This window comes from Sceloporus occidentalis, unplaced genomic scaffold (assembly GCF_023333645.1).
Source record: "Sceloporus occidentalis isolate IW3139 unplaced genomic scaffold, rSceOcc1.0.p SCAF_5, whole genome shotgun sequence".
In the NCBI taxonomy this organism is placed as follows: domain Eukaryota; kingdom Metazoa; phylum Chordata; class Lepidosauria; order Squamata; family Phrynosomatidae; genus Sceloporus; species Sceloporus occidentalis.
In genome coordinates, this window is record NW_028316985.1 from 175582379 (window position 1) to 175610320 (window position 27942).

At 40.8% G+C, this 27942-nt stretch overlaps 1 protein-coding gene across 1 annotated transcript; it reads left to right on the forward strand.

The window, feature by feature from the left end:
• Positions 1 to 26893, forward strand: LOC149313182 (heparanase-like). The gene is made up of 12 exons (XM_089527256.1): positions 1 to 215; positions 7189 to 7334; positions 11367 to 11501; positions 12819 to 12992; positions 14512 to 14683; positions 15373 to 15420; positions 17588 to 17681; positions 18445 to 18551; positions 19240 to 19354; positions 22273 to 22391; positions 23142 to 23288; positions 25194 to 26893. The coding sequence occupies exons 1-12, from the start codon at positions 1 to 3 to the stop codon at positions 25351 to 25353; spliced, it is 1632 nt and encodes a 543-aa protein (XP_089383382.1). The 3' UTR covers positions 25354 to 26893.
• Positions 26894 to 27942: the final 1049 nt, after the last annotated feature.

Here is a 27942-nt window from a genome sequence, read left to right on the forward strand (position 1 = left end):
ATGCTGCTGCTGCCTTCGCTGCTGGCCTCGGTGGCCTCCCTCTGGCTCTCCCTGGCTCAGCCTCCTCCTCCTGCAGCCCAGGAGGGCATCATCCAGGCAGCCCAGCTCAGCTTCCAGGCTGGAGCCCAAGCGCTCAGGCAGGTCAGCCCCTTCTTCCTCTCGCTCACCATCGATGCCAACCTGGCCACCGAGCCCAGGTACATCACCGTCCTCGGGTAAGTCGAGCCGGGAGGGAGCTCCCGCGGAAGGCTTCTTGAGGCCAACTTTTGATGCCAAGCAGGAGCCAAAGCATGCGGAAAGAAGGAGGGAGGCAGGGGAAGCTCGACCTGTGGAATGGCCCTGCTTGGCATCGCAGACTTCACCGTGAGAGCCTGGCAAATCTAATGCAAAGGGATCTTGTACTGTAGCACCTTTGAGGGGAAGCTGAAAGTCTGGGAAATCTGTAATGCAAAGAGATCTGGGAGCCCCTTTGAGAAGGACTGAAAGAAAGGCTGGAGGATCGGTATGCAAAGGGATCTGGTAGCAGCACCTTTGAGATGGCCTGAAAGAAGGTCTGGGAAATCTATAATGCAAAGGGATCATGTAGCATCTTTGAGGGGAACTGAAAGAAAGTCTGAAGAATCGGTGTGCAAAGGGATCTGGTAGCACCTTTGAGACAAAATGAAAGAAAGTCTGGAAAATCTGTAATGCAAAGAGATCTTGTAGCATCGTTGAGACTAACTGAAAGATAGTGTGGGAAATCTGTAAGGCAAAGAAATGAAGCCCCTTTGGGAGGAATTAAAAGAAAGTCTGGGAAATCTGTAAGGCAAAGGGATCCGGTAGCCCCTTTGAGACGAACTGAAAGAAAGAAGTTGGTCTGAAAGGGGCTACAAGATTCAGTTAGTCTCAAAGGGGCTAACTGATTTGCTTACTGATTTTCCAGACTTCCTCGTTCAGTCAGAAATGATTTAGAGGCACACAATAGCAAGAACATAATGCCTGGACCCTGACATTTTGTATGCAGAGATCTTGTAGCCCCTTTGAGACTAAAGAAAGAGGCTGGCCGCATGAGCTTTCCTAGACTTCAGTCTGCTTCCTCAGATGCATTAGATGCATGCATTACCTTTGAATCCTGACATCTTGTGTTTGAGATTGGCTGGCTGCATAATAAAAGCCTTGTTTGGAAGCCCTTTAAGGATGAGGAGATCCACATTCTGCCAGACACTCTCACCCAGCCTAACCTGCCTTGCAGGAGTGTTGCAAGGACATGAAACACTCTCCAGGCTTCCACTTGGTCCTTCTTCTGGAGGATGAATGAGCTGGCATCTGTGAAATTAAGGAGCAATTGTACCCTTCATTATATTCCTGGCTCAAGTATTTTGCATTGTCATTTCCTGTGGTTCCCTTGAGCTCATGACATATGTCTTTTGTTTTCCCACATAGCTGAGATGGTTGCTGTTTCCTTGCACACACATTGGTCACACTGCACCAGGTTAAAACTCAGCCACACAGAGGTTTCACCAGGCAGTAAGCCCTGTGAGTTTCCTGCAATTTATTGCTAACACAAACTGGAGCTTCATCCACATGGATGCCTTTAGAGCAGACACACATATAATTGCTTACAGAGTGGTTTAAGTGTTGGACTACACTCTGGAGAGCAGAGTTCGAATCCCCCACTTAACCATGAAACCCACTGGGCCACCTTGGACAAGTCCCATTTTCTCAGCTTCAGAGGGTAGCAAATGGCAAACCTCCTCTGAAGAAATTTGCCAAGAAAACCCCATTAGGGTCGCTATAAGTTGGAAATGACTCGAAGGCACATAATAGCAACAACAACTGAACTGCATACACTCCAGCATCACAAAGATGAAAACTGGAACATGGGTGACCATGCAACATTAAAGTGTGTTCAAGACGGCAAAAATTATTGAGGAAGAAGACATAACAGGAGATAGTGCAGCGGTTTGCTTTTGCCCAAACCTACTGGGAAGGACAAATTGCTGCTGAGTTCACTGAATGCAAACTTCTTTTGCACTTTGAACTCAATTTACAGCAATGGAAGTAAGCTGAGGACAAAGCAGGAGGAGGAGAGAGAAACTGGGACGTTTTCAAAAGTGCTGAAAACGTGGGACAGCAGAGGATTAATTGGACTGTTCCTGCCAAATCAGGACAGTGGTTATGTTTAGAGCACTTGGTATTTGTTGGCAGTGTCCCATGCAAGTACTTACCAGAACAGACCCTGCTTAGCTTATCCTATGACAAAAAATAGTCTCAGCATCTACTCTTCATGTTTGATTGCACCTTCAGAACTGTGTAATCCTCAGATATGGAGAAATTAAATTATCTCGGGCAGATAGCTAGGCTCAGGGTCAGCCTGACCATCAAACAGAGTGTAGCAGCTACTTCAGACACTGTGTTATATATTATTTGCTTAAACACTTGAAATTTCTTCTTCCTGCAGCAACATCTTGGGCCCTTTCACACTACATAATTATAGCACTATGATTCCACCTTAACTGTCAGTGCAATATCCTGTGGAATCAGGGGATCTGTAGTTTAAAGAGGGATATTTAGAATTCACAGCCAAAGAGTTCTGGTAACTCATCAAACTACAAATCCCAGGATTTCACTGGATGTTGCCATGACAGTTAAAGTGGAATTATAGGGCTATAATTATGTAATCTGGTAAGGTCCTATTATTTTGTGACTTATATTTGAATTTAAGTTCTGAGATTGGAATAAAATATCGACAGTTATTTACTTCCTATTTTTATTCCTTCTTTCCGTGTGTGTGTGTGTGTTCTTCATCAGATCAGTTTTCAGGGTAGTGTACAAAGGCATATGTAATTTCTTAATTGTTGTTGCTGTGTGCCTTGAAGTCATTTCCAATTTATGGTGACCCTAAAGTGAATTTTATCACAGAGTTTTCTTAGCAAGTTTCTTCAGAAGAGGTTTGCCATTGCTATCCTCTAAGGCTGAGAGAGTGTGACTTCCCCAAGGCCACCCAGTGGGTTTACATGGCCTAGCTGGGGATTCAAACCCTGGTCTCCAGAGTCATAGTCCAATGCTCAAACCACAACGCCACACTGGCTTTCAATTTCTTATTATGAATACTTAATTCTATCCCCCAGATTCAGATTATCTGATGCAGATTATCAAGGAAGGGTGGTTTTGTGCATGTGTGGTTTTGAAGAATTGCGGCAAGCAGCTCACCACTTCACAGATAGCATGAGAGAAAAGGATCAGTTAACCCATCATTCCCAGGAGGGATTGGCTAGCCTATCATTTGCAAATAAAGACCGATAAGACAGCATGGGTACAGCGATTTAAATATTGGACTAGGATTCCAGAAGGCTAAAGTTCAAATCCATGCTTGGACATGGATATTCATGCCTGACTCTCTGATCAAGTCACACTCTTGCAATCTTAAAGGAAGGTGATGGCAAACTCTCTCTGAAGAAATCTTGCCAAGGGATCCCCATAAATCAGAATCAACTTGAATATGAACAACAACAAAAATGCTGGAGCAAGGCGGTGCTGATTTTTGCATGCAAGTGCTATATGTGGCATCTGAAGCCAGAAGTAACAAGTACTGCAGTGAACCACAACCCATTAACTTTTTTGTGAAAAGGCCATAAGGAAGTTATATTTCAAAAAGCAGTTTAACAAGTTGACAAAGTCAGTTGTTTGGGAGCCAAAAATTCAAAATTAGTTTTAAGCCCTATTTAAGAAAAATGAGCAGAATTGTTTGACAGTTTAAAATTTATACTATTCTTTGGTTATTCCTAAAGTGTGTGTTTGTTTTAAATTAACAGGAAAGTGCTACTAATGCAGCAAGAATTTTGGAGATCCATTGTGGCATTGTGGTTAAATCATTGGACTATGACTCTGGAGTCCAGGGTTCAAATCCCCTCTTGGCCATGGAAACCCACTGTGTGACCTTGGGCAAGTCACAATCTCTCAGCAGCCTCATTGAATTGCCCCACATATGATTAATACCTGTTGGCATCCCCTCTGAGCCTTGGGTTGCAAGTAAACTAAGCAAGAAGCTGTTATTCTATGAGTCCTTGATGTGTATCTCAGCTGTTTTGAAGTACTTGGTGTTTCATAATCTGCTTTGTATCACCCAAGTTAACTGATGCAGACTCTCTTTACATGTTTACACGTGATTTACTTTAGCTATGGACATCCAGGGAGCTCAGTCCTTCAATTTGCAGCCTATGAATGAATGTCAGAACGGTATAAAAAGATTTAAGTTCTGCTTTTGCTTTTCACCAAAGGGCCCTTGGTATCAGAGTTTGGTTCAGGACACACACACCCATACCAAAATCTGGGGATGTTGAAGTCCCATTAAACATAATGGTGTGTTAAAATAGTGTCCCTTATATAAAATAGCAAAATCAAAGTTTCCTTTTTGGAATGTGTGTGTAATATTTTCAAGTCGTGGATGGTTGAATCTGTGGATAATTAATCCATGGATACAAAGGGTCAACTGTATTTTTCCTTTATAAAGTGCCACCAGAGTGATTGTTGTTGTTGATATGTTATTGTTGTTTTTGTTGTTCTGTTCCTTTGAGCCATTTCTTGTGGAGATCGCTCATTCGTAGAGTCACTATAAATTGAAGTTGACTTAACAATTTAACAACAGCAAGGCAAACCTAGGAAGGGCTTTTCTTGGAAGATTTGTTCAGGGAGATTTGTGTTTGCCATTCACCAGTGGATTTCATGGCAGAACAGGGAATCAAACCCTGGTCTCCAGAGTCCTAATCCAACATCCAAACCACTATGCCACACTACAATCCAGTAATACTCCATACCTTCCAACTATCTCAGTTTGGCAGGAACAGTCTCAATTACTCCTATGTTGTCCCATTTTTTCTGCTACTTTTAAAATGTACTATTCCTCCTGTTACTTTCCCCTTTGTTCTCATCTTACCTCTACTGCTGCATGTTGAGTTTGCACTCAATTAACTCACTGTGAGGAGAGGAGGGGGGGGGGCAAATCTTTCTCTTTCCAGAAGTCTCAGGCCAAAGCAAACTGCCTTAGCCTCTTCTAGCTTGTGTGTTTTCCCTCATTAATAACTTTTTGCTATCTTGAACACACTCAGCTGTTGTTTGGCCATCTGTGAAATGTTGGAGGGTTAGGTACCACAGGTCAGTGGTTCCCATTCTTTAATAAGTTTTTAACTCAATGCATAAAATGCAAATCTAAACTGAGCAATTAGGTTCTAACTTAGTATTCAGCAAAAAAATGAGTGATGGCTTGTGACTTGTCACTCAAGGACACAAATGGGGACTCCAGGCTGGGAACTCCTGTTCTAGCTTTATTTGGTGAGGGGAAACCACTATGTGCATGCTGAGAGGTATCCTTTGTTATTATCCCTGCATAAATACAGCAATAGCTGGTAATGAATACAGATTCTTTGATCTGGTAAGAGGAGGAATCCAGAAAAGTGGGTTACACCCATCACTGCTCAGAGTGAGGTAGGAATACCATGTCATTCCAAATTTGACTGAATACATCACCTATCCAGATTAAGCCCTGGGGACAGGAAATTGCCGTAATAGATATGATTAGGTTAAATCAAGCCTGCAGTGCACACATGTTGCCAAGTAAAAAAGGCAGCCAGAAAAGCCTGCCCTGAAACCAGCCTTGCATTCTTAGAGAGACCCATTATAAACCTGTTTGGCTCTGCACCAGTCACCTATTAAGAATCTCGTTTGCCTTGGGGTGTCAAAGCAAGTCACTTGCATGTGACTTGTAAATTGCTGGTGCAAAATTTGGGATGCTTAGATTTTAAAATGTCATCTTTATTTAGAATTAGAAATGTTGCATGTCAGCGAAAAATCCAACTCATGACTCATATTGCAAACTGAGGAAATATCGAGGCTGTTTTCAGTGTTTTCACCAGCTAGGAAGTGCCCGATGCACATCAGAAATACCCAGTGTGCATCAGAAGTACCTGATGCCCTATTGGCACTGGAGCACTCTTGCCAATGTCTACATGCACATTGTCACAATTCACTAACAGCGCTTTGTTCTGTTTCTGCAGAATAGCTATGGATTCATAAAGTCATAAAATGTAGGCTATGATATAGGATCTTGGCTTTAAATATTATTTCTACTACTAGCAGTACTACAGTCAGCCCCTAACCTCCATGTGATTTGATTATTTATGTGTTTGTAGCTGATGCTTAACTAGATGCAGCTGAAACTATAAAAGAACTCACTGGCGGCAGTGGCAGCAGCTTGTCCTCCTTGCCTTCCTCCTCTCTGTTTCCCTTCCTCCCAACAGCCCTGGCCAGAGCTGTTACTAGGGGATGTGGGGGATTTGGGCTGCACCAGGTGACACCCTAAGGATGTGTGTGACACTACTGCTTCCCAAACATCTGGCTTTGGGCAGAAACAGAAAATTTTAAAAGAATAAAAAATTCAAGTTTAAATTTTTTATTATTTTTAAATTTTCTTTAAAAACATCACATCTTACCAAATGTTCACTTTGATCACATGAAACTATGTACATGTAAATACATTTAGGCTGTGCATATGGTGTTGTAATTTAAAGTGATACTTTTAATTGTGCTAGTTGTTTATGTCACAACTATCACCATTGCATATATGGGAATCATGGTTTATGAGTAGTATTAGTACTAAAAACATTAGTAAGGATTCTGTATGGTGTAGTATAGGAGGAGTTCAATGGAGGGGTGACACCATGAGTTACTGCACTGGGTGACACCAACCTTAGTGATGCCACTGGCCCGGCCCTTACTTCCCTTTCCTACCCTGGCATAACAAAACCTCTGCCTTGCTTCAAGTCCACCACCACTGGACATACACAGAATCTTAGAGGAGAAAGATGCTGCAAGGAGAGCAGAGTTATTGACTTCCATGTGTACAAATCCCTTGTTGGACAGTGCTTCATGATACCCTGCTTCTGGAGAGAGTTACAGTAGTTCTGGTGGCAGCCTGGGAATAAGGCAGAAATATCATGGTGCCAAGACAGAAAAGGATGGTACAGGTTGGTGCTGTTGATGAGAAAAGAGTGTAGCATTCATGTTTGGGAAGGGGGCCATTAGATATTTGTGTTTTTTCCAATTTTACTGGGATACTGTGCCTCTAACCCTTGCAAAAGTTGAAAACTGGCTGTAATATCAACAAAAGCAATAACAAGAACAACTATATTTTCTTGGCATTCACTTTTCTAGTTCTACAAAACTACGCACACTAGCAAGAGGATTATCTCCTGGCTTTTTGAGGTTTGGTGGCACAAAAACAGACTTCTTGATTTTTGACCCCAAAAAGAAGCCAACATTGGAGGAAAGGGTTTTCTTGGATCTGTTTGCAAAACGAGGTAAGCTGGAGGCTAGAGCTGTAAACCTTAATACACTTTCTAGTGTGCAAGCCCCCTTGAACACAGTGGGGCCAATGTGAGAGGAGACACATAGGGCTGCACTTCACATCTCTTAGAGAAATTGTGCCTTGAAGAGCAAACTGGTCAGGCACCCACATTACCTGACCACAGCCTTCCTCATGCTGGTGAGAGGTGTTGTTTGTTGTTGTTATGTACCATCAAGTCAGCTTAGACTTATGGAAATGCTATGAATGAGAGTCCTCCAAGAACCCCAACCATTAATAGTCCTCCTTAGTCTGTGCAAATTCAGGACCCTGGAACCAATCCACGTGTAATGTGATCTTCATATTTTGTCCCCACTGCCTTGAACATTATCATCTTTCCTAGTGAGTCATGTGTCCAGTGATATGCCCAAAATGCAACAGCCTCATAGAACTGTAGAATCTCAGAATTGGAAGGTGCTGCACGGACCATTTAGTTCAGCTCCCTGCTATGCAGGAATACACAACTGAAATATGACCATCCAACCTCAGTTTAAAGTATTCCAAAGGAGGAGAGTCCACCACTTTCTCAGGTAGTCCACTCCACCGTTGAATGGCTCTTACTGTCAGGAAGGTCTTCCTAATGTTTAGGTAGAATCTCTTTCCTTGTATTTGAATCACTAGTTCCTGGTGTAGTCTCTGAAGCAGCGGAAGACAAGCTCATTTTGGCTACTAGGGAGTGTTCAGGTTTGCCTTTGGATGATTTGAGTGTTGGACTGCAACTCTGGAGACCGGAGTTCAATTCCCAGCTTGGCCATGATACTCACTGGGTGACCTTGAGCAAGTCACTCTCTCTCAGCCTCAGAGGAGACAAAGGCAAACTCCCTCTGAACAAATCTTGCCAAGAAAACCCCATGATAGTTTGCCTTGGGGTCACCATATTTCAGAAATGACTTGAAGGCACAACAACAACCATTTATCAGCACATGGTATCCACAGTACTCTGCCCTAGCACGACATTTCAGGTGAGTTTATTTTTCCCCCTGTCAATTTTCATCACTGTCCAACCTTCACACAGAGGTATTACGTTTTTATTTAAGTTATAGACCTAAGCAGTCTGAATAAAAATTGGGGAATATGGGGAGGTTTCAGGAGCTGCAAAAATAGGATTCAAGGGTACATGCCATACTTTCTCTACAGCTAAATTAAATAGATGTCATATGCCCTTTGTACACTGTTCCTGCTGAAAAATAGCAACCAGACTCTGGTATCTTTAAAGCTTGGTTAAAAGGGCATTCTAGATAAAGGGTCGATCTAACCTGACTTTTTGGATCACTCTGGCACTTTTCTTTTTAGGAATTACACTTTGGTAAAGATGAATATTTTCCCAAGGAAAATCAGTAGTAGGAAGGATTACCCCTGAGTGAGTTTATTAGACACAAGTACAGAGCTGGGTAAAGATCCAAATTTATTTGGATCACAACTCACAAAAACAGTGGCCCAACTGGATGAGAGATCCTGAGAAGAGTACCATAGTCCAAAAAAGTCACTATTCCAAGTCCTGCAAAAAAGAAAGAAAAAACAGCCTAAAATTATCACCCCATCTCTGGTTGGGGGTGTTAATCAGTAATGGCTATTGAATGCTATTAATCCTCTTACAATTAAAGTGAAAAAGGTAACTGCTGTAGAACTTCTATTCAGGCTTTTGATAGTAGGGTGTCAGCAATCCTATTATACCAAGAGTAAATGTTAATTCCATCCTATTTTAGATGTTGAGAGCTGCTGACAATCACATATTCCTGCATTCAAGGGACTATCTAGGCAGGTTGGTAGATGAGACTAAACACATTTAGCTTAACTCTTGATAGTGCAGCTCATTATTCTGCAACCACAAAACCCACAACTGAGTGGGGACAAAATATATCACCACTTTTATTGAAGCCAATCAAAACACACAACAAAAGATTGGGCAAGACTTTGAATTCTCCAGAAGTCTTTGTAGAGCTAAGATGCTTATCACTCTAGTGAGTTATTTCAAGTAGTTCCATCTAAAAGCTGTTTCTCTTGTACAAGGTAGTGGAATGGAAATACACTCTTTTGTACCATCCCTCAATTTGCAGTGATGTTAATTCCTGTGTTTGCTTCCTCACATTTGAAGTACAATACTAGCAATACCACCCTATTTGCTTTACCTCCTGCTCCACGAGTGGTGCTTGGGAAGTCACGATTGTTTTACCCTTTAAAATTTTCCTGAACCCCGTTGATTCTCTAGGCATTAATCTTTAATAGGCCTTTACTGGAGTTGTATTATTTTGCTACCCCTTTTCTCATGTAAGTTGATTTGAAAGCTATTTTTACACCCAGAAGTGGCAAATAAAATAGTAAGTCAATCACAAAGTGAGCAGCAAATAAAAGGCTGGCAGAACAGAAGGATCCTTACCTGGAAACTGCAAGAGAGCAGCCTTTCAAGTAGGGAGTTCCATCTGCCATGACTAAGATGTTGGCTCTGCTACACTATCTTAGCTCCAAGAAACAGAGCCACTTGCAGATTAAAGCTTTCCCTGAGGTTCTCAGTGAATGAAAGGAGAAGGCGCTTCCTAAAAGAGACTACCCCTGTGTGGTTCCTGTAATGGCAGAAGTCTAAAGTCAATTCATTCATTTTGGATTGTCTCATCTAAGGGTTTTCAAGGTAAAAGACATTTGAAAGTGGTTTATCATGCCTCCTCCTGCACAGTACTAACAAGATTTAGCTAAAGAGCCATTGCCATTGCCCTTGAGAGATGATGATGATGATGATGATGATGATGATGATGATGATGATGATGATGATGATTTATATTTCCCACCTCTCCCACGTATCAAAGCAGGATTACTTCATTAAAATGATACATAAAACACTAATACTGAATTCATCAACATTCCTATTAGTTCTCTAAAATAGCAATTCAACAATTAGCCAACAATCATAGTCAGGAGTGGGGCGATAATCATAACCTTTTATATTTAGATAAGCCCACTGGAAGAGATCCGTCTTGAGTGTCTTCTGCCAGTGTAGAAGGATCTTCTGCCAATGTAACCTCCAGCAACGGCTGCTGCCCAGTAACTGTTAGCTACTAGGAGATGAGCATTTCTAGAGCAAATCAATCTCTAGGAGCCAAAATGACTAACCTGAGACTATCATTATGCAATGGGATCTCATGGCACTTTTGATACTAACTCAAATAAAAGTTGGTAGCATCCTTGAAGAAGTAGGCTCAAGTCTATGAAAGCTCAGCACTAACAACTTCTTTCTTTCAGTTAGTCTCAAGGTGCTACAAGAATCTCTTTGCATATTGATTTTCCAGACCAATATGGCTATATCTTTAAATCCCGCGGCTATCTTACATATCATGAGATGACATGAGTCATTAGAAAGGATGATAATGCTCAGCAAAGTGGAAGGTGGTAGGAAAAGAGGAAGAACTGGTTGATTCTATCAAGGAAGCGCTGACTTTGCAAGACCTTAGCAGGCCTGTTGATAACAGGATATCTTGAAAGTATCTCATTCTTAGGGTCACCCTAAATTGAAGCTAATTTGACATCAATTGGCAACAACAAAGTCAGCTGGCTAGTCCTAACTAGAGAAGACTCATAGAGGTAATGAGATTTCTGAAAGTGCTAATTGGCAATCAAAAATTGAGTCTGGACTGGGGATTAATCCAGAATTTGCAATGTTGTGATTTTCTTGTTTCATTGAGGAGTTTGTAATTTGAGGATTTGTCCTGAAAATGTTTAGTGGGTGGTTAACAAGAATACAGCAAAATCTTACTGGTTCTTCCAAATCAAGTTATCTTTTGAATTGTTCACTAACCTATTTGCGAATCTTAAACATCACCATGTCCTCCCACCATCCCCACTCCGTATGGCCATTTGGTTGAATATACCAGAGTCTTTATTGCAATCAGTTTGACAGTCTGAAACGCTGGAGAAATGCCACAGGCAACCACATTTGACATAGTAATGTCATTGCCCTCACAATAACCCTAAAATATTAATCTCTATTACTCCACAGATGCTTCAGACATTTGTAGATTCAGATCTCCACCTTTGGATGTTGTAGACAATTTGCAGTCTCAGTGGCCCTTCCAAGCAATGCTTCTACTCAGAGACCAGTACAAGAATAAGCACAGAAACACCACCATTGCACGTAAGATATTTGTGGTGATAATTATATTCCATACTACTCTTTTCTACTGTTCTTGAGTCTGGAAGCTCATGTCTGGAATCTGGAAATCCCGAAGCTCTACTCATTAGCTTACGGTGAGATGACCAAAGTAGTAAATTTCCAGTGTAGCCTCCAATTGAGCTTGGAAAGCCTACTTTTTGGACTACAAATCCAAGAGCTCCCAGGGCCAACACTGTTGCTGACCATGCTGGCTGGCACATTATGAGAACTGTCTAAAAATAATGATTTCCCTAAGCTCTTTCCCTCCCATTCCTAAGGGCCTCATTGTGTACCTCCTCTGTGTTATCCTCAAACAGCGGTGAGCCCTTGTGGATGTTTGCTCCACTAGATTGGGTACTCTCCCCAAATCCCAGTGAACAGCAAAAAGCAAAAAACCTGGCAGCTGAGACAGAACGGATGCTAGGTGTAGGACGTGGGATCTACAAGAAGTTTTATTGCTGTTCAGAGAGTAAAGGAGAGTTATGCTACTGATAGCTATCATTTAAGAATGAGAGAGGAGTACAACCCAAACCACTAAGGATTCAACTTGTATTGCTAAACAATAATGCTGAATTAAGATCCTGAAAGCCTGGCTTATCTTATCTTGGCTTGCCTACAATCAATCATATTGCTGGGGCTGGACATCACATTAAGCCATCTTGCTTTGTTTGATTCCATATTTGCACAAGTGGAGTGAATAAACTGTATGCATGGACTATGACTTTGTAGAACATGGTTCAAATCTTTGCTCAAGCATAAAAACCCACTGGGTGATCTTGGGCATGTCACACTCTCTCAGCCTCAAAGTATCATAATGGGAAACCTCCTCTGAATAAATCTTGCCAAGAAAACCCTATGATAGGTTCTGCCTAGGCATCTCCATAAGTGAAAAATGACTTGGAGGCATACAACAAAAACATGATTCATTATTCATTCACGTTGTGTTCAAATAAACCAGTATTTCTAGCTTATTCTTATGTACAAGCATTGCCAAAGTAAACAAATGTCTGATTAAAAGATTTCTTAGGTATTTTTGGCCCCTTATCATGAAATCAGAAATGAACAGTTGTTGCCATGGCAGTATCATTGTTTCCTATATGCACACAGGAGTGCTTATGACCATGGAAATTGCTTTATCTTATATAGAAGATTGTGGCTCTGGTTTAAGATATAGATACATACTACTTGATCTGCAGATTTTAGATTATCAGAATTAGGACTGGGGTGAAGAAGGCAAATCCTAAACGTTCATGCATCTAATAATATACCTTTTTGTTCTCATTGTCATCCTGTCCACAGCAAGTACAGTCGATATTTTGTACAACTTTGCACAATGTGCTGATTTGCATCTAATCTTTGGCCTCAATGCCTTGCTAAGGAAAGGCAGGTCACAGTGGGACAGCACAAATGCTGAGTTAATTTTGAATTACACTGATTCCCGAAATTACCAGATGTCTTGGGAACTTGGAAATGGTACGTTATTGTATTTTGTATATTCATTGACATGATGGGTTGTTTTATGTGCAATACCAAGCCTCCTTTAAAATTTATCAATGCAAAACTACAGAATACTGTTGCTTGCCAAACAAGATTCTTTCCCTGCTTTGCTGTAACCGCCGTGTTATGCTGCCTTGCTGCTTTATGCAGTGATATCTCAGAATCATAGATGAAGAAAGATAAAGAAGGATGTGTCCCTAGGAGATTTATTTTAAAATGCAGCTTATTCTTTAATCATGCAAATGTTCACAGTATGCATTATTGTGTATTTATTTTCTTTTATAAAATTTTATTGGACACGATTCTGTATCATCCACTTAGGTATGTAACCACCTTTGTTATGTAGCTAAGTAGTATCTACTGGGTCTACTCCCCCATTTCACTTACTGGGCAGCAGCCACTGTGAGTGACAGGCATCTGTTCTCATGTCTCTCATGATGCAGCAGAGTGATGTTTCCATTCTCTCCAGTGAGTGGTCTCCAGTGCAACAACCGGAAGCAAGATCCCAGTCATTTGCACCGCATTCCCTTTGCACCAACAATCACTCAAGCTTGCTTTCTGACTAATAGGGGAACAGACCTCTGTTGTTTACAGCGGCTCCTGCCCTGTAAACGGGGATGAGGGGACTTTGATAATCCCTATGTAATAATAATTACAATTATAACTATTATTTATTTTTTTTACCTGCCTCTCTCCAAGGTTCAAAGCAGGGTACAATATAGATTAAAATATGTATTCCCTAAATTAGCAAATACATAGTGATCTTGAATACTAATTAGTCAGAAATGCATAACTCTAGATTATGCGTTTTACAACTGCTTTAAAAAGCGCTGCCCAGTATCTGTACAAATTGTTGATATTTTGGAAATTAACACTTAAAATGTTTTTTTTAAATAGTAATAAGGTAAAAACACAAAACCTCTGGCAATATTTTTTAAAAGTAAACTTTGATACTCTACTATCCTCATCCACCTAACATTAGTAGAGTCGGCCCTCCTTATCCACAGATTTTTTTTATCCACGGATTCAAGCATCTACGGCTTGAAAATATTCAAAAACAGTATAAATTCCAAAAAGCAAACCTTGATTTTGCCATTTGATATAAGGGACACCATTTTGCTATGCCATTATATTTAATGAGAGTTGAGCATCCACGGATTTTGTTATCCACAGTGGAAAGGAGGTTCCTGAAACCAAACCCCAGCGAATAACAAGGTCCCACTATATTGTTTAAGAGACAATCTTAAAGAAAACTGGGACACACACTCTTCTAAGCAATACTAAATTGGAAGGCACTTCTAGATCAAAAGAATTTTGTGTATTTTCAGTTCCACGTGTTCTTTAAAGTTTTAAAGTACATTTAGTATCTGTATAGAAGTTTAATGTTCTGTACTTATGGTTGATTATTACCCCTGTGTAAATTTTGAATGAGTCACAGTAAGTAGCCATGCTTTGAGAGCCATCTAGCTATGTTTACTTCCTTTGCTTTCTTCAGAGCCTAACAGCTTCAGGCACAAGTCTGGCATTTATATCGATGGCTTCCAGCTAGGGCAGGACTTCATACAACTCCGTCAGCTTCTCAACAATTACAGCCTCTACAAAACTGCCAAACTCTATGGCCCTGATGTAGGTCAGCCTAGGAAAAATACTCAGAAGTTGCTGAGGAGGTAAGAAAAAAGAGTTCTGTGATACTGTAATATTCTGTGATATTTACTGTGATACAGTAAAGTGATTCTTTGGCCCAATGCAAACTGGTTGCTTAATCACAGCTAGCTTGAACTATGGACATTGTCTTAATCCTGGCTAACATCACAAACATATCATGAACCCATGGTTTAGCTTACCAAACTAAGCCTTGAACTAGGAGGGAATGTATATGAAGAGAGTTGCTCAGAGAAAGACTCTCTAAAATAAGGAAATTGCTTACCTTTATATCCTGGTTGTGGTCAGCCATAGTTTATATAGTTTGATGTGGTGTTTAATCTTGATTAAGAAAAACAAACCATGACAAAGTGTGATGTTTGCACAGGTCCTGTATGGAATTCGCAAGTGCCCAAGAGTGAGGACAGAAAGAATTTATGGGATGAAACAGTTCTAAAATTTCCTGTTAGTGTGGATAGAGTTATGACCTAGACTAAGTAGTCATGTCACGATTTCACATGATAAACCTTTTCAGGCACCCACTTTACAATCATCCTGCCTGCCTTGTGCCTCATTTTCAATACCCCAAACTGTTCACTGAGAATATTTGTCTGTTCTCTCTGTCATCTGACCATTTGCATCTCCTTTGGAATTAGACAGAAACACGAACAAGTAATGAAACCACCCTGATGTTATTGTTGTTCTTATTTTTCAGATTCTTGAAATCAGGAGGGAAAGTAATTGATTCTGTTACATGGCATCAGTAAGTACCAAATTCACATCTATTATTATTATTATTATTATTATTATTATTAATGTTTATTTATAAAGCGCTGTAAATTTACACAGCGCTGCACATACAATCTTTTTAATTGGACGGTTCCCTGCCCTCAGGCTTACAATCTAAAAAGACATGACACAAAAGGAGAAGGGAGTGGTGGAGGGGAAGGGGCCTTTCTAGTAGGATAATAAATATAAAATACATAGCAATACAGGAAATGATTCAATAAAACAGACAACAAAAGAACATCAAATAGCAAGTGACAATTATGCAATGCCTGGGAATGCTTCTCTGAACAGGATGGTCTTCAGCTCCGTTTTGAAGCTCTTGCTCGCGGGGGAAGAATTGTAGTATACAAAATGTGTAAAAACATACCAAATACATGCATCATGTTTTCTAATCCAGCACCTGGGAAAGTTGTTTTCCAAAGAATTATTGTTTATGTAAGAAATTAGAATCTAGCAACAATCAACAAATTAGTATAACTGTGTTTGCCCATCAGACATATCTGTTTGTTTAGTGAATTTGTCCATCAAGTTCTGTAACCTTCTGTAGCACTGAACAAACATAAGATTTTTTTCCATTTAAAGCATGCCATCAACTACATCTTCCCAAGCCCTTGTTAAAAAATAATTACAAATAAGGATAACTTTAAAATGTTTTTCATGCTACACAGTTACAGTATAGCACCTTGACATCACTTTAATTGCCATGGCCACATCCTATGGAACCCTGGGATCTGCAGTTTGGTGAGGTACTAAAGCTCTCTGACGAAAATTTTTAATACCTTACAAAACTACAAAACCATAGATTTCCAGAGAATGGAACCGTAGCAAAGTAGTGCCAACGTGGTAAAACTGGATAATGTAAAAGAGGCCTTAGCTTTCAGAATTAAATGGCATTACATAAATCTACATCTGTTTATCCATTAGAACTCATTTCTAAGATAAAACCTATCTGGGGTAGCTGTGTTGGCCATATAGCAAAGTACAATAACATCCAAAATCCTCAAAACAGTGATAGCTTTATTCGGCCAACCAAATTGATAAAATACATGACAAAGGTGTTGAAAATCATACAGGAGAAAAAAATACAATGCTTTTAGTCATAGACCTACATTTTGTTCTCAGTTAAGATGGTATAAAGGGCTATCCATGCAGGCAGGCCACTCCTCCTTCTGGCCCTATGGATCCTGGGATACTGGGAAACAAAGCATCTTAAAGGAAATAAATTTTAAATTTTAAATTACATTAAATTTAAATTCCATTAGCAACACAAAAAGATATTTCTTTTGAGATTCAGGTTGTCTCTGTCCTGTGTGAGGCTATAAGCCTTTTCGTTAGGCAGAGAACACTGAGGCCTGTTACAGACTGCCAAAATAAAGCTGCTTCAGGTCTCTTTGGAGGTATGCTATTTAAATGATGCATGGGTCCTAAGAGTCCGGAGGTCGTGCCAAAGCCACGATCCAGTCCTAAGCACCAGAGTGCAGCTTTGGTCCAGCTTCCAGATTCTTAGGGTGCATGCATCATTTAAACAGCATACCTCCAAAGAGACCCGAAGCAGCTTTATTTTGGCAGTCTGTAACAGGCCTGAATTTTTAAAGAAGCCGCCATGCTTTTGCATTAGGAGAACTTTTAGGTGCTTTTAGGATATAGACAAGTTAGAGCAGGTTCAGAGAAGGACAAGAAGGATGATAAGCGGTATACAGAAGAAAACATTTGAGGAAAGGTTGAAGAAGCTAGTCTTGAACAGCTTGGTTTAGAGAAGATTGAGAGGTGACATGGTTACACTCTTTAAATGCCTCAAGGACTGTCACAGAGAAGAGGCAGCAGATCTGTTCTCTGCTTCTCTAGAGGGTAGGGCCAGGTCTAATGGTTTGAAGTTACAGGACAGTAGAAGGAACGTCTTGATAGTAAGAACAGTTCAGCAATGGAACCAATTGCCCAGAAAGGTGGTGGGGTCTCCTTCTCTGGATGTCTTTTAAAAAAAGCCTGGACAGGTACCAGATGGAGATGATTTATCTGGAGATCCTGTACTGAGCAGGGTTTTGAACTCAATAGCTCTTAAGGCTCCTTCTAATGCTATGATTCTGTGACTCTATGAGACTTTAAAACCTACTAAGTATATTGTTTGTTTATTTGTTTTGTAGTTATTATTTAAATGGACGAACTGCCATCAGGGAGGATTTCTTGAGTCCAGATGTGCTAAATACATTCATCACAGCTGTACAGGAAGAACTCCAGGTTTTAAAAAATTATTTACTTACTTACAAATATTTATAAACTGCTTGAATTTCAAGACTGCAAAGTGATGTACAAGAATAATGTAAAGCATACATGACATACAATATACAACAACACTGCTGTCATTCTGGCACCAAGTCAAAACATGGTGGTTTCCTGAAGCTTTGTGTGTGTGTGTGTGTGTGTGTGATTTCATCCAAATTTGCATATGAAAGTAGTTTAAATTGTTTTAACTGTTTTTAATCTGTCCTATGTTATGTGTTAAATGTAACTACAGTCGCCCCTCCTTTCTTGTGGACTTGAGGTCCATGTCTTCAATATTCACGGAGAGGTGACCTCCGTAATTTTCAATGGGGTGCGCCCCTGCGGCACACGCCCCATGCATGCTTGTGGGCATGCACCCAATTCAAGCCTATGGGACTGGAATATTGTTGAGTCTCCATTTTCATGAGGGGGGTCCTGAACGGATCCTCCACGAAAACAGAGGGTCACCTGTATAAACTATAATGATGTTGGCCTTATATTTATTGCTAAAATTGTTTTAAACTGTATGAATTGATTTGATAGCATGATGCCGTCAGACATGGGGTGGGATATAAATATTTTAATTATAAGTTCTCCACGGTGGCAGCTTGGACTGTACAGAGATGGCTTGCAAAAATAGAGCCATTTGTCATTATGGGTACTTGATTGGACTAGCATAGTGCTCCAACTCTGTTTATTGACTCTCTCATTTCTGTTTTGATTTTACAATACTCTGTAGCTTGTTGATGACACAGTCCCAGGAAAGAGTGTCTGGCTGGGAGAAACAAGTTCAGCCTATGGAGGTGGTGCTCCCCAACTCTCCAATACATATCTTGCTGGTTTCATGTGAGTATTATAATATTTGTATGCAAAGAGCTGTACTTAGCTTCTGGCTGCATTGGCACTGCAGGAATAATCCAATTTGACACCACTTTGTATGGCTCATTGTTATGGAATTCTGGGATTTGAAGTTTGTTCTGGTACCAGAGCTCTGATAGAAAAAGCTAAATGTTCCACAAAACAACTATTCCCAGAATTCCATGGCTCAGTTAAAGTGATGTCAAACTGGATTATTTCTACAGTGTGGATGCATCTTCTGTGGAATATTAGGCTCTCTACAAAAAAAAAAACAACAATCAACACATTGACATAACAATAGCTTATCTTTAAGGCACCACAAAACTCTTCATTGGTTTTGCTGCCGCAGAGTGGACAGTCACAGTTTCCCCCTGGACAGTCTTATTTGTGCCAAGAATTGAGAATACTTTCCTTCAAGGATCTTCCTTCTCCTCTCAACCTCAGTTACTAGAGGCCACAATCTGGAAAAAGTATTAAAATAGTTCCCAGGAATTCTTTATTCAGTGTCACATTCAATGATTCAAGGATAGTACTTCTGATATTTGTACTGGTTGTCTTGTTTATCACATGTGTACAATAAAATACCACACCCTAGAATAGATTTCCTCCCTCCTTGATCATTTGAAGGTTATTTGAACTGAGGTTATCTGCCTTTTTCTCCTATTTTATTTGGCAGGTGGCTAGACAAGCTGGGGCTGTCTGCTCGGCTGGGCATTGATGTGGTGATGAGACAGGTTTTATTTGGAGCAGGAAGCTATCATCTGGTGAATGCCAGCTTTGAACCCTTGCCGGTATGTATGCTATCACAATGCCATTTATCCATCTAAACCAGGGGAGCTCTTACCCAAACCTGCCGGTCTCACTTGGCCTGCAGAGGTACCCTGGTCACTGCCCCCTCAAAAGAAAGACAGGGAAGGCAGGGGACATGGTGAAGCTGGGGAGGCTCCAGGTATGCCTTCCTCCACACATGCAGGATGCAAAGAGTAGTCAGTGGTGCTTCAGGAGCTGGATGAGTATCAGAAAATTACCACATGCAGCTTTCCTGAATAATAAACCTGGCCACAAATTAAGTCCATCACCCCATTGAGTATCCTGTAATCCTGTTGCTCATTTTTGGTTATTTTAATGGCTTATTTTAATTACCAATGTGTTTAACTGATGGGGGTTTTATTTTGGGGGGGGGGGGGGGAAGGAAGATTGGGATACTGTGTTTAGTATTGTATGGGATCTTTTAATTGTAAGCTGCTCTGATTGTCCTTATGACAGAGAAGCAGGATAAAAATAAAGCTTTTATTTATTATTTATTATTAAACCATGATTACACCTTGAAAAAGCAGCTTTGGTGATACTTATCACATGATGATACGGCGAACCCTTAACTTTTTTTTTTACTGACATCGCTCTTAATAGCAATAATTACTTTTTTGGTCAAAAACTCTCAGAATTCCTCACCCACCACAGCCAATAGTAAAAAAAAGTAACTTTACTAAGTTCTAAATTTAGGACAGACACACATACAGGTTTTTTTTATGTTTCTGTGCTTTGTATTACATTTGTCTTTCATCCAGAGGCATTACCCATTCTGCAAAATGTGCCTGACCTAATTTACTCCATTATCAGTGAACCTTGTCAAGCTAAAGACAATGGGTATGAGTCAAAGGAATGACTTGCAAAACCAAACATTATCTACTACTTGGCATTCCCAAAGTCATAGCCACAAAACCTAAACATGGAAATCAAGGAAATAAATGAAATTAAGATGATGGCTGGGTTTTTTTTTGTTTGTTTGTTTTGCTGCTAGGACTATGAATTGTGTGTCTCCCTTGCTTGGTGGTAAAGTACATTCCTTCCATGCAAAAGGGCCCTAATTCAATCATGGCATCTCCAGTTAGGGCTGGGAAAGATCTTCAGTCTGAAAACTTGGAGAACTGTTGCCAGGCTGTATGCACTGTACTGTTTTAGACTGATCAGTTGTGTAACTATAAGGCAGCTTCCTATTAAGAGCCATAAAACGTTGTGAGCATTCAGGGACTGGATGGAAGAAACATCACTGAATAACAGTGATGTCCCAGGCACTAGCCCATAAGTACCTGTGATGTTCTCTCAATTGTAGTCATAGCTGGAGAAAATGTTGGAATACCCAGCTTCCTTGCCTGATGTCTGGATTTCTATCAATACTTTAACAGCAGGGTTGTGCAAAAATAGATCTAGCACTGGTGGTAAATCAGAGTATAAATATATTCCAGTCTCCAGCCAAAAAGGTACCCAGAGCAACTAACAAATGGTTAATTTGGCTGATGTGAAGTCGAAAGCTTTCACTACTCCACCTCGCATATCCCCCACACAACACACCTCCAGGCTGTGCCATTCAACATGCTACAACACACAAACTAACTCCACCATTAACAGGTAAAACCACTTCCTCCCAAACAAGGGTCCCACCGATATATATGCTCCACACACTTCCATGTGACCACCCTCTGAAGATGCCAGCCACAGCTGCAGGCAAAACATCAGGAATAAATTCTTCCAGAATGTGGCCACACAGCCTGGAAAAAACACAGAAAACTATAGTTAATTTGACTATTTCCCCGGGCTTACAATCTAAATAAGACATGACACGCAAGGGAAAGGGTTGGCAGCTGGAGAGGGGAGTAAGTTCAGTGGATACTGTACTGCCGTTCTTCTTCCATTCTTTCTTGAAATGATCAATAGTTATCTCATGTATCAACATAGGCCCAAAACAGAGGAGCCAAATAAAGTGGCTTCTGGCCACTTTGGGGGCATGGTGTTTAGATGACGCATGCCACCAAAGCAACTGGAAGCTGCGCTGAGGCCGTGCCAGGGGGCTAAAAGCTGGCCCAAAAAAGAGCGGAGATAATCCACTCCTGGCAGCGCTGGCTTGGGACCTGCAGCAGCAGCCTGCTTTGGAAGCAGGCAATGTGGTCGCCACGGTCCCAGCACAATTGGGGCTGGAGCAGCCAGAGGCAACTCCTTCATGGCCGTCTACTTTTCAGCCCTTTGTCAACTTACCCATTTCTAAAAAGTCACACAACTTTAAAACTCCATTCAGTTATAATGCTCAAATACAAATTCTTGGGCACTGAATTCTTTATTTCTAAATGCATGTCTTCTGCAATAGACCCTGATTTGTGGGTACTGGGTTGCTATCACAGTAGATCCTGTAGTCTTAAATTTACTAATCTCTGCTTGAACAGGAAAATTGGGTGATAACTTTTTGTGTGCTGTCCCTTGTGTTTCCACCCAGACAGTGGTGGCTGGTGGCTCCCCTGTCAGTTGGGTGGTAAATCCACGTTTTATTGTAGGATTTAAAGTGCTGATTGCTATTTCTAAATAGATTCAGCACTGTGAATAGCTCCTTTAAAGCCTGCTCCCAGTGCTTTGAAAAGTTATTTTTTTGAACAGCAATCCCCAAACAGAATGACTACTATCCAGAGAGTAACTCTTATGACAAGATATAATTATATACTAAAACTAAAACCCAACCCCATGTAAAAAAAGAACCCACCCCATCCTGGTTTTATGTTAAAAGCCTGCTTAAATAAAAATGTTTTTGCTTGTCAGTGAAATGCAGTGTTTTAAGACAATTGTTCATCAGCTCAGGTCACATGTTTCTTTAAAACAGATTTCTTATTTGTTTGTTTATGGGGTTGTGCATAAAATCTCTTCCTCTTTTTATGCAATATAGGATTATTGGCTGTCTCTGGTGTACAAGAAGCTAGTGGGCACAAAAGTCCTGCATGTTAACATTACTGGTGAAGACCCGAATAAACTTCGAGTGTATCTTCACTGTACAAATGAGCATCAGTAAGTTCCAAGTAAAACATGCAGTAGGCTCAGAAAGCATTAAAAATGGTGGTCTCCCATTCTTGCTATTTTGCCTGAGCAATAACTAGGAGAAGGCAGAAGGAGCCTTGCAGTAATCTTGTTTCAGCAACTAAGGCAGCACCAATATCAAAAGCCTCACATGTCAGATAAAGGGCAAGAGGCAGAATGAAGGGGTGGCAATGAAAATACAAAAGCAATACTGCTTCCCCACTTCCAGATCATTCATGGCCCCCTGCTTTTGAAATTTGACATGATCTGTGCAAAAGTCCAAAATGGATTAGAAATCCCCCCTTTGCAAAAGCTTTTCCAGACCATGATCCTAAAAGTCTTTAGTATTCAGTTGATATCAGCAGAATATCAGAAACTCTGTGACTGGCATCCTGTTTCTAACTTACATGTATATCGATGCAGTTTACGAATGTTTAAGTTCCTTTTGGGATGAGGCACAGAGGACTATTCTCTTGCCCTTGTACTCCACCCAAAATCTACAGTGTCAAGCCCCAGACTCCTTATCAGAGGGTTTGGGGAGAGAAAGATATGTCTGCAGTCTTCATCCAACTTAGTGACCTCCAGGTCTATTTGACTGAAGCTCTCAACATCCTCAGGCCCTATTTATACATAAAGGATGGACAAGATAAATTACCCAAGTGTGAATATAATATTTGTACTTTAATTTGCTTTCTAATTATGATTGTTTTAATTAGTTTGTTTCTATTTTTTTCTCTCTAGTCCAAAATACAGAGATGGTGATGTCACTTTATTTGCTTTAAACCTCAACAACAGCACCAAACGCTTGCTGTTACCCACTCACTTCTCCAACAAGCAGATTGACGAATATCTTCTACTACCTCATGGAAAAAACAGCCTACTTTCCACGTGAGCAATCCATCTTACCTTCTCAGGGGTGGGAAACTCCCAGGGATTTGAGGTGGTAAGATCTCCGTAGATCTTGAAGGGGCACATCCAACCTCTGCGGGGAAATGTACTTTAAAAAAATGGTTCAGAATGCAATTTTGCAAATAGGGCGGCTTGGCCATGGCATACCCTCCACCATTTCACAGACAAAAAGAACAGGTATGACCAAGCAACAGCAGAGTGTGGTCAAGATGGCATGTTATTAATGAGGAAGAACACACTAGTTAGGAGAGGCTGCAGTAGTTTGTTTTTGTCTGAGGCTACTGGGAAGGGCAAGATTTTGCTTCCTTCTCTCTTCTCCCTCCTGCTGAGTGCAAAGACTGTTGCATATGAACTCAGTTTGAAGCAACTGAAGTAACATAAGGTTAAAGGGGAGGAAACTAGGGGGAGATTGTGAAATAGAGTGTTCCAGGAGCAAGTCAGGAATAGCCAGAGATTTGTTGAATTCAAGGTCCCAGGCTCTATAAGAGCAGAAGTGCTACATAGTGCTTGGAGCCCAGACCTGGAACTCAGGAGATCCAAGTCTTATCCCTTACTGACCCATCCTTACTGAACCTTTCACACTACACAATTATGGTGCTATAATTCCACTTTAAGTGCCATATCTCCATCCTATGCAATCCTGGGATTTGCAGTTCAGAGAAGGCTATTTAAGAATTCTAAGCCAAAGAGCTCTAATATCTCCACAAACTACAAATACCATAGAATGAAGCCATGGCACATAAAGTGGAACCATAATGGTATAATTGTGTTCTGTAAAAGGGCACCCTCTCATAGCCAGACTTACCCAGAAAGGCAAGGTAAGATGTAAATTTAACTAATAAAACATATTACAGTCGGCCCTTCTTATACACGGATTTTTTATACACGGATTTAAGCATACACGGTTTGAAAATGTTCCAAAAAGGTATAAATTTACCTTGATGTTCCATTTTTTATTAGGGACACCATTTTGCTATGTCATTATACTTAATGGGACTTGAGCATACACGGATTTTGTTATACACGGGGGATCTTGGAACCAAACCCCAGCGTATAACAAGGATCCACTGTACTGAGGTGTAAGGATCAGGTATCTTGTCTACGCCAGCTGACTGACATAAGTATATTGGTTTTCAATGAGATCAATGTTTTAAGAGAAACATCCAGAGGATAAATAAAGGTAAATATATCTTCCCCTCCATCAGACCTGGCCAACATATGGCAGGGTTTTGTAGGTGACTACACACACACTCATCATCAGAGAATGGCAATGGCAAACCCCCTCTGAAGAATCTTGCCATGAAAACCCCATGATAGTTTCACCATAGGGTTGCCATAAGTTGGAAAGGACTTGAAGGTACACAACAACAGCAAATCACTTAACTACTTCCAAACAATCTCTTTTTTAAAATGGCATAACCTTCCAACCATCCTGATTTGAGAGGGACAGTCCCAGTTAGGGCCACCCCACCTTTTCAGTTGTTTTTAAAATGTACCAGTTTCTTCTCCTGATCCCACTTTTCCTCGAGCTTACTTTAATTGCTAGAAACTGTGTTCAATGTGCAAAAGTAACATAGCAGGAGGAAAGGAAAAAAGGGGGGAGAGTCTTACCCTTCAGGCAAAGGCAAACTGCTGCAACTCCTTCTAGCTTGTCTGTTCTTCTAACTTTTGCCATCTTGAATACATTCTGATGTTGCTTGGCCTTATGTGCCCCAGTTTTCATCTGTGAAATGTTGAGGGTATGAAATAGTCATTATAGTTGCAAAAAATACAAAGATAAAAAGAAATGACCAAGTATGTTGTTCTGTTCACGGTGTACTGTTCTGTGGTTATAGACTTTTTAGTCTTAGTTGTGTTAACCTTTATTACCCCCTCTCCTTGCAGGTCTGTTCGGCTGAATGGTCGTCTCCTAAAAATGGTGGACGATGAAACATTGCCAACTTTCAGCGAGAAGCCTCTTAGTCCAGGGAGCAGACTTGGACTCCCGGCTTTTTCGTATGGATTTTATGTCATAAGAAATGCCAAAGTAAGGGCTTGCATTTAGCAAGTCAAGGCAAAATGTAATTGAAAGGATATTGTCAAACCTCAGAGTTACAACAGTCCCAAATATTTTCATGCCAGGGAAGAAACCCAAGTGTGTCAGGAGAAAAGGGCATTATCTGGAGCCTTTTTGTCTTAAAAATTCCTTTCAGCTCTCCAGTCTGTAAGAATTACTTAAGCATTTTGTTTCAAGCATTCTTGTACCAAAAATGGACATACTGTTCTAAGGATTTCTTCAGGTTCTAGTCACCATTGAACAATTAAACATATGGTGGGGGCAGTCATTTTCTCTCTTCCTGACCTACTTCACAGGGCAGTTATGCAGATATAGTGAGAAAAGAAGGAAGAGCCCTCCCTCCAATCCATCTGCCTTGGTCCAGGCCTCAGAGGGAGAGAAGAACCACTGGACCTCATCCCCTTTCCCTCCACCATTCCCTTCTCCTTTTGTTTCGTGTCTCTTAGATTGTAAGCCTGAGGGCAGGGAACTGTCTGATTAAAAATAATAATTGTAAGCCGCCCTGAGAGCCATTAGGGCTGAAGGGTGGGATATAAATACCGAAAGAAAGAAAGAAAGAAAGAAAGAAAGAAAGAAAGAAAGTATACTGGCTTGAGGTCACTAGAGAAAAGGTGAAATATAAGTGTAGCAAATAAACAGATGTTGGCCAGCAAGGCAGAAACTGGAGGTACTGGTGGATTTAGGGAATGCTGAGTACAAATAGGCAAGCAAATGAGTCAATATTCAGTTCCATCAGGGCAAAGCAATTTAAGGACAATAAAGTACAAGCGAGCAACTTCTGGGCACAAGGGATATTGCATAGGACCTATTTATTAAAACAGCTGCCACAAGATTCCTTCTGCTTTCTTACGAAACTAGGAAGCTCAACCTCGGCTCAGCTAGCCTCTGAGTAACAAGGAGGAAGGAGATTTCACTCCTTTCATCTTTTTAACTGTATTTTATTATTTTAACTTAGGGTGTGGAATTGTTTTAATGCTGTAAATATTTTAATGTTCACTTTCTGTATGTTTTTCATTGTATTTTTTAAAATGGTGAACCACTCTGAGTCCAAATTTTGGGCTTTCTCCATCAGTTGTATTATCTTTTTGCTGATGCGTACCCATGTGCGTACATCTGCTGGTGCATCAAATGGCAGCATGAAAACTAGACATCGTCTCTTCCACTAAGCTCGGAGGAGCACACGTTTGCCATGCAGGAGGTTTCAGCTTCAATCTCTGGGATTTCTACATAAGGCTAGGAAAGACCCATGTCTAAAACACTAGGCAGTGCAAAATGGCCTCCTCCAGCCCATTTCTCCCAATGTATGGGAATACATCTCCCATCATCCCCAGACCAGATATCCAATGACTCTAACACATCTAAGGCCATCATGGAGAAGGCTAGTATTCACCATACTGAGCTGAATGACCCAGTGGTCTGATTCAGTATTAAGGCAGGAGTTCCTAGATTTTGATACAAGACCAAATAAAATGCAATCTGACAAGCCTTATGTTTACAATACTTTGTTCTTTTTTTTGGAGGGGGGCTATTTGCTCATGTTGAAATAAACTGGTTTATATTAATACTTGCTGTTGGTTTCAGGGTTTTTTTTTTTAGTCATTATATGCCACACTGCTGTTGAATGAACTTTGGTTAGTATCTAACAAGTTGGCCAAGGATGAGTATTAAAAACCCGAGAGCAAAGCTATCTTCAGTCTGCTGTATTCCCAATGTGTTGGACTACAAATCCCATCATTACAGCCAACACAGCCAGTGGCTTCCTCAGTGGGCTGAGGACTGAAGTTCAACACATCAGGGGAGGGAGCCAGGTATTGGAAAGATTTTAGTGAGTCCATCTGAATAGACTGGGGGAAACGAAGTCCTTAGCTTGGTTTCTGTCCCTTGGGATGGTTTTTGGTTGAGAGCTTAAAATAAATGTTTATTTCCACCATAGCAGAGTATTGTCACATCATTACTTTAAGGTTCCTCTGCTGCATCGGTATTTCATATCCATGATATTAAGGAACCGTGGAAGCAAATGTGGACTCGTAGCGCTATAACGATACTGTGAAAAGGGCCTCAGTTTTAAAGCAGGGGTGTGTGTTGTGTGCTTTCACCTAAACTGTCACCACTCAATGCTATGGAATTCTGGGATTTGCAGTTTTGTGAGATACTCATCCTCTGTCAAAGATCTCTGGCGCCGCAACAAACTACAATTCCCAGGATTCCATAGGATGCTGCCATGACAGTTAAAGCGGTGTCAAACTGTATTAAGTCTGCAGTGAAGATGCAGCCTGGGAGATGCATCCACACTGCAGAAATAACCCAGTTTGAGACTGCTTTCACTGCCCTAGCTCAATGCTATGAAATATCTCACAAAACTACAAATCCCAGAATACCATAGCAATGAGTTGAACTAGGGCAGCTAAAACGACCTCAAACTGGGTGATTTCTGCAGTGTGTTTTGGGCCTCTGCTACAATTATAGGATCATGAGTTAAAAACACCCGTAGTTCTCCGCCTTGTGTTCAAGCCTCTCTCTAGTCTTACCTCTTTGGTGGCCTCTCAGAGCCAAACAACCAATGAGAACACAGCAAAC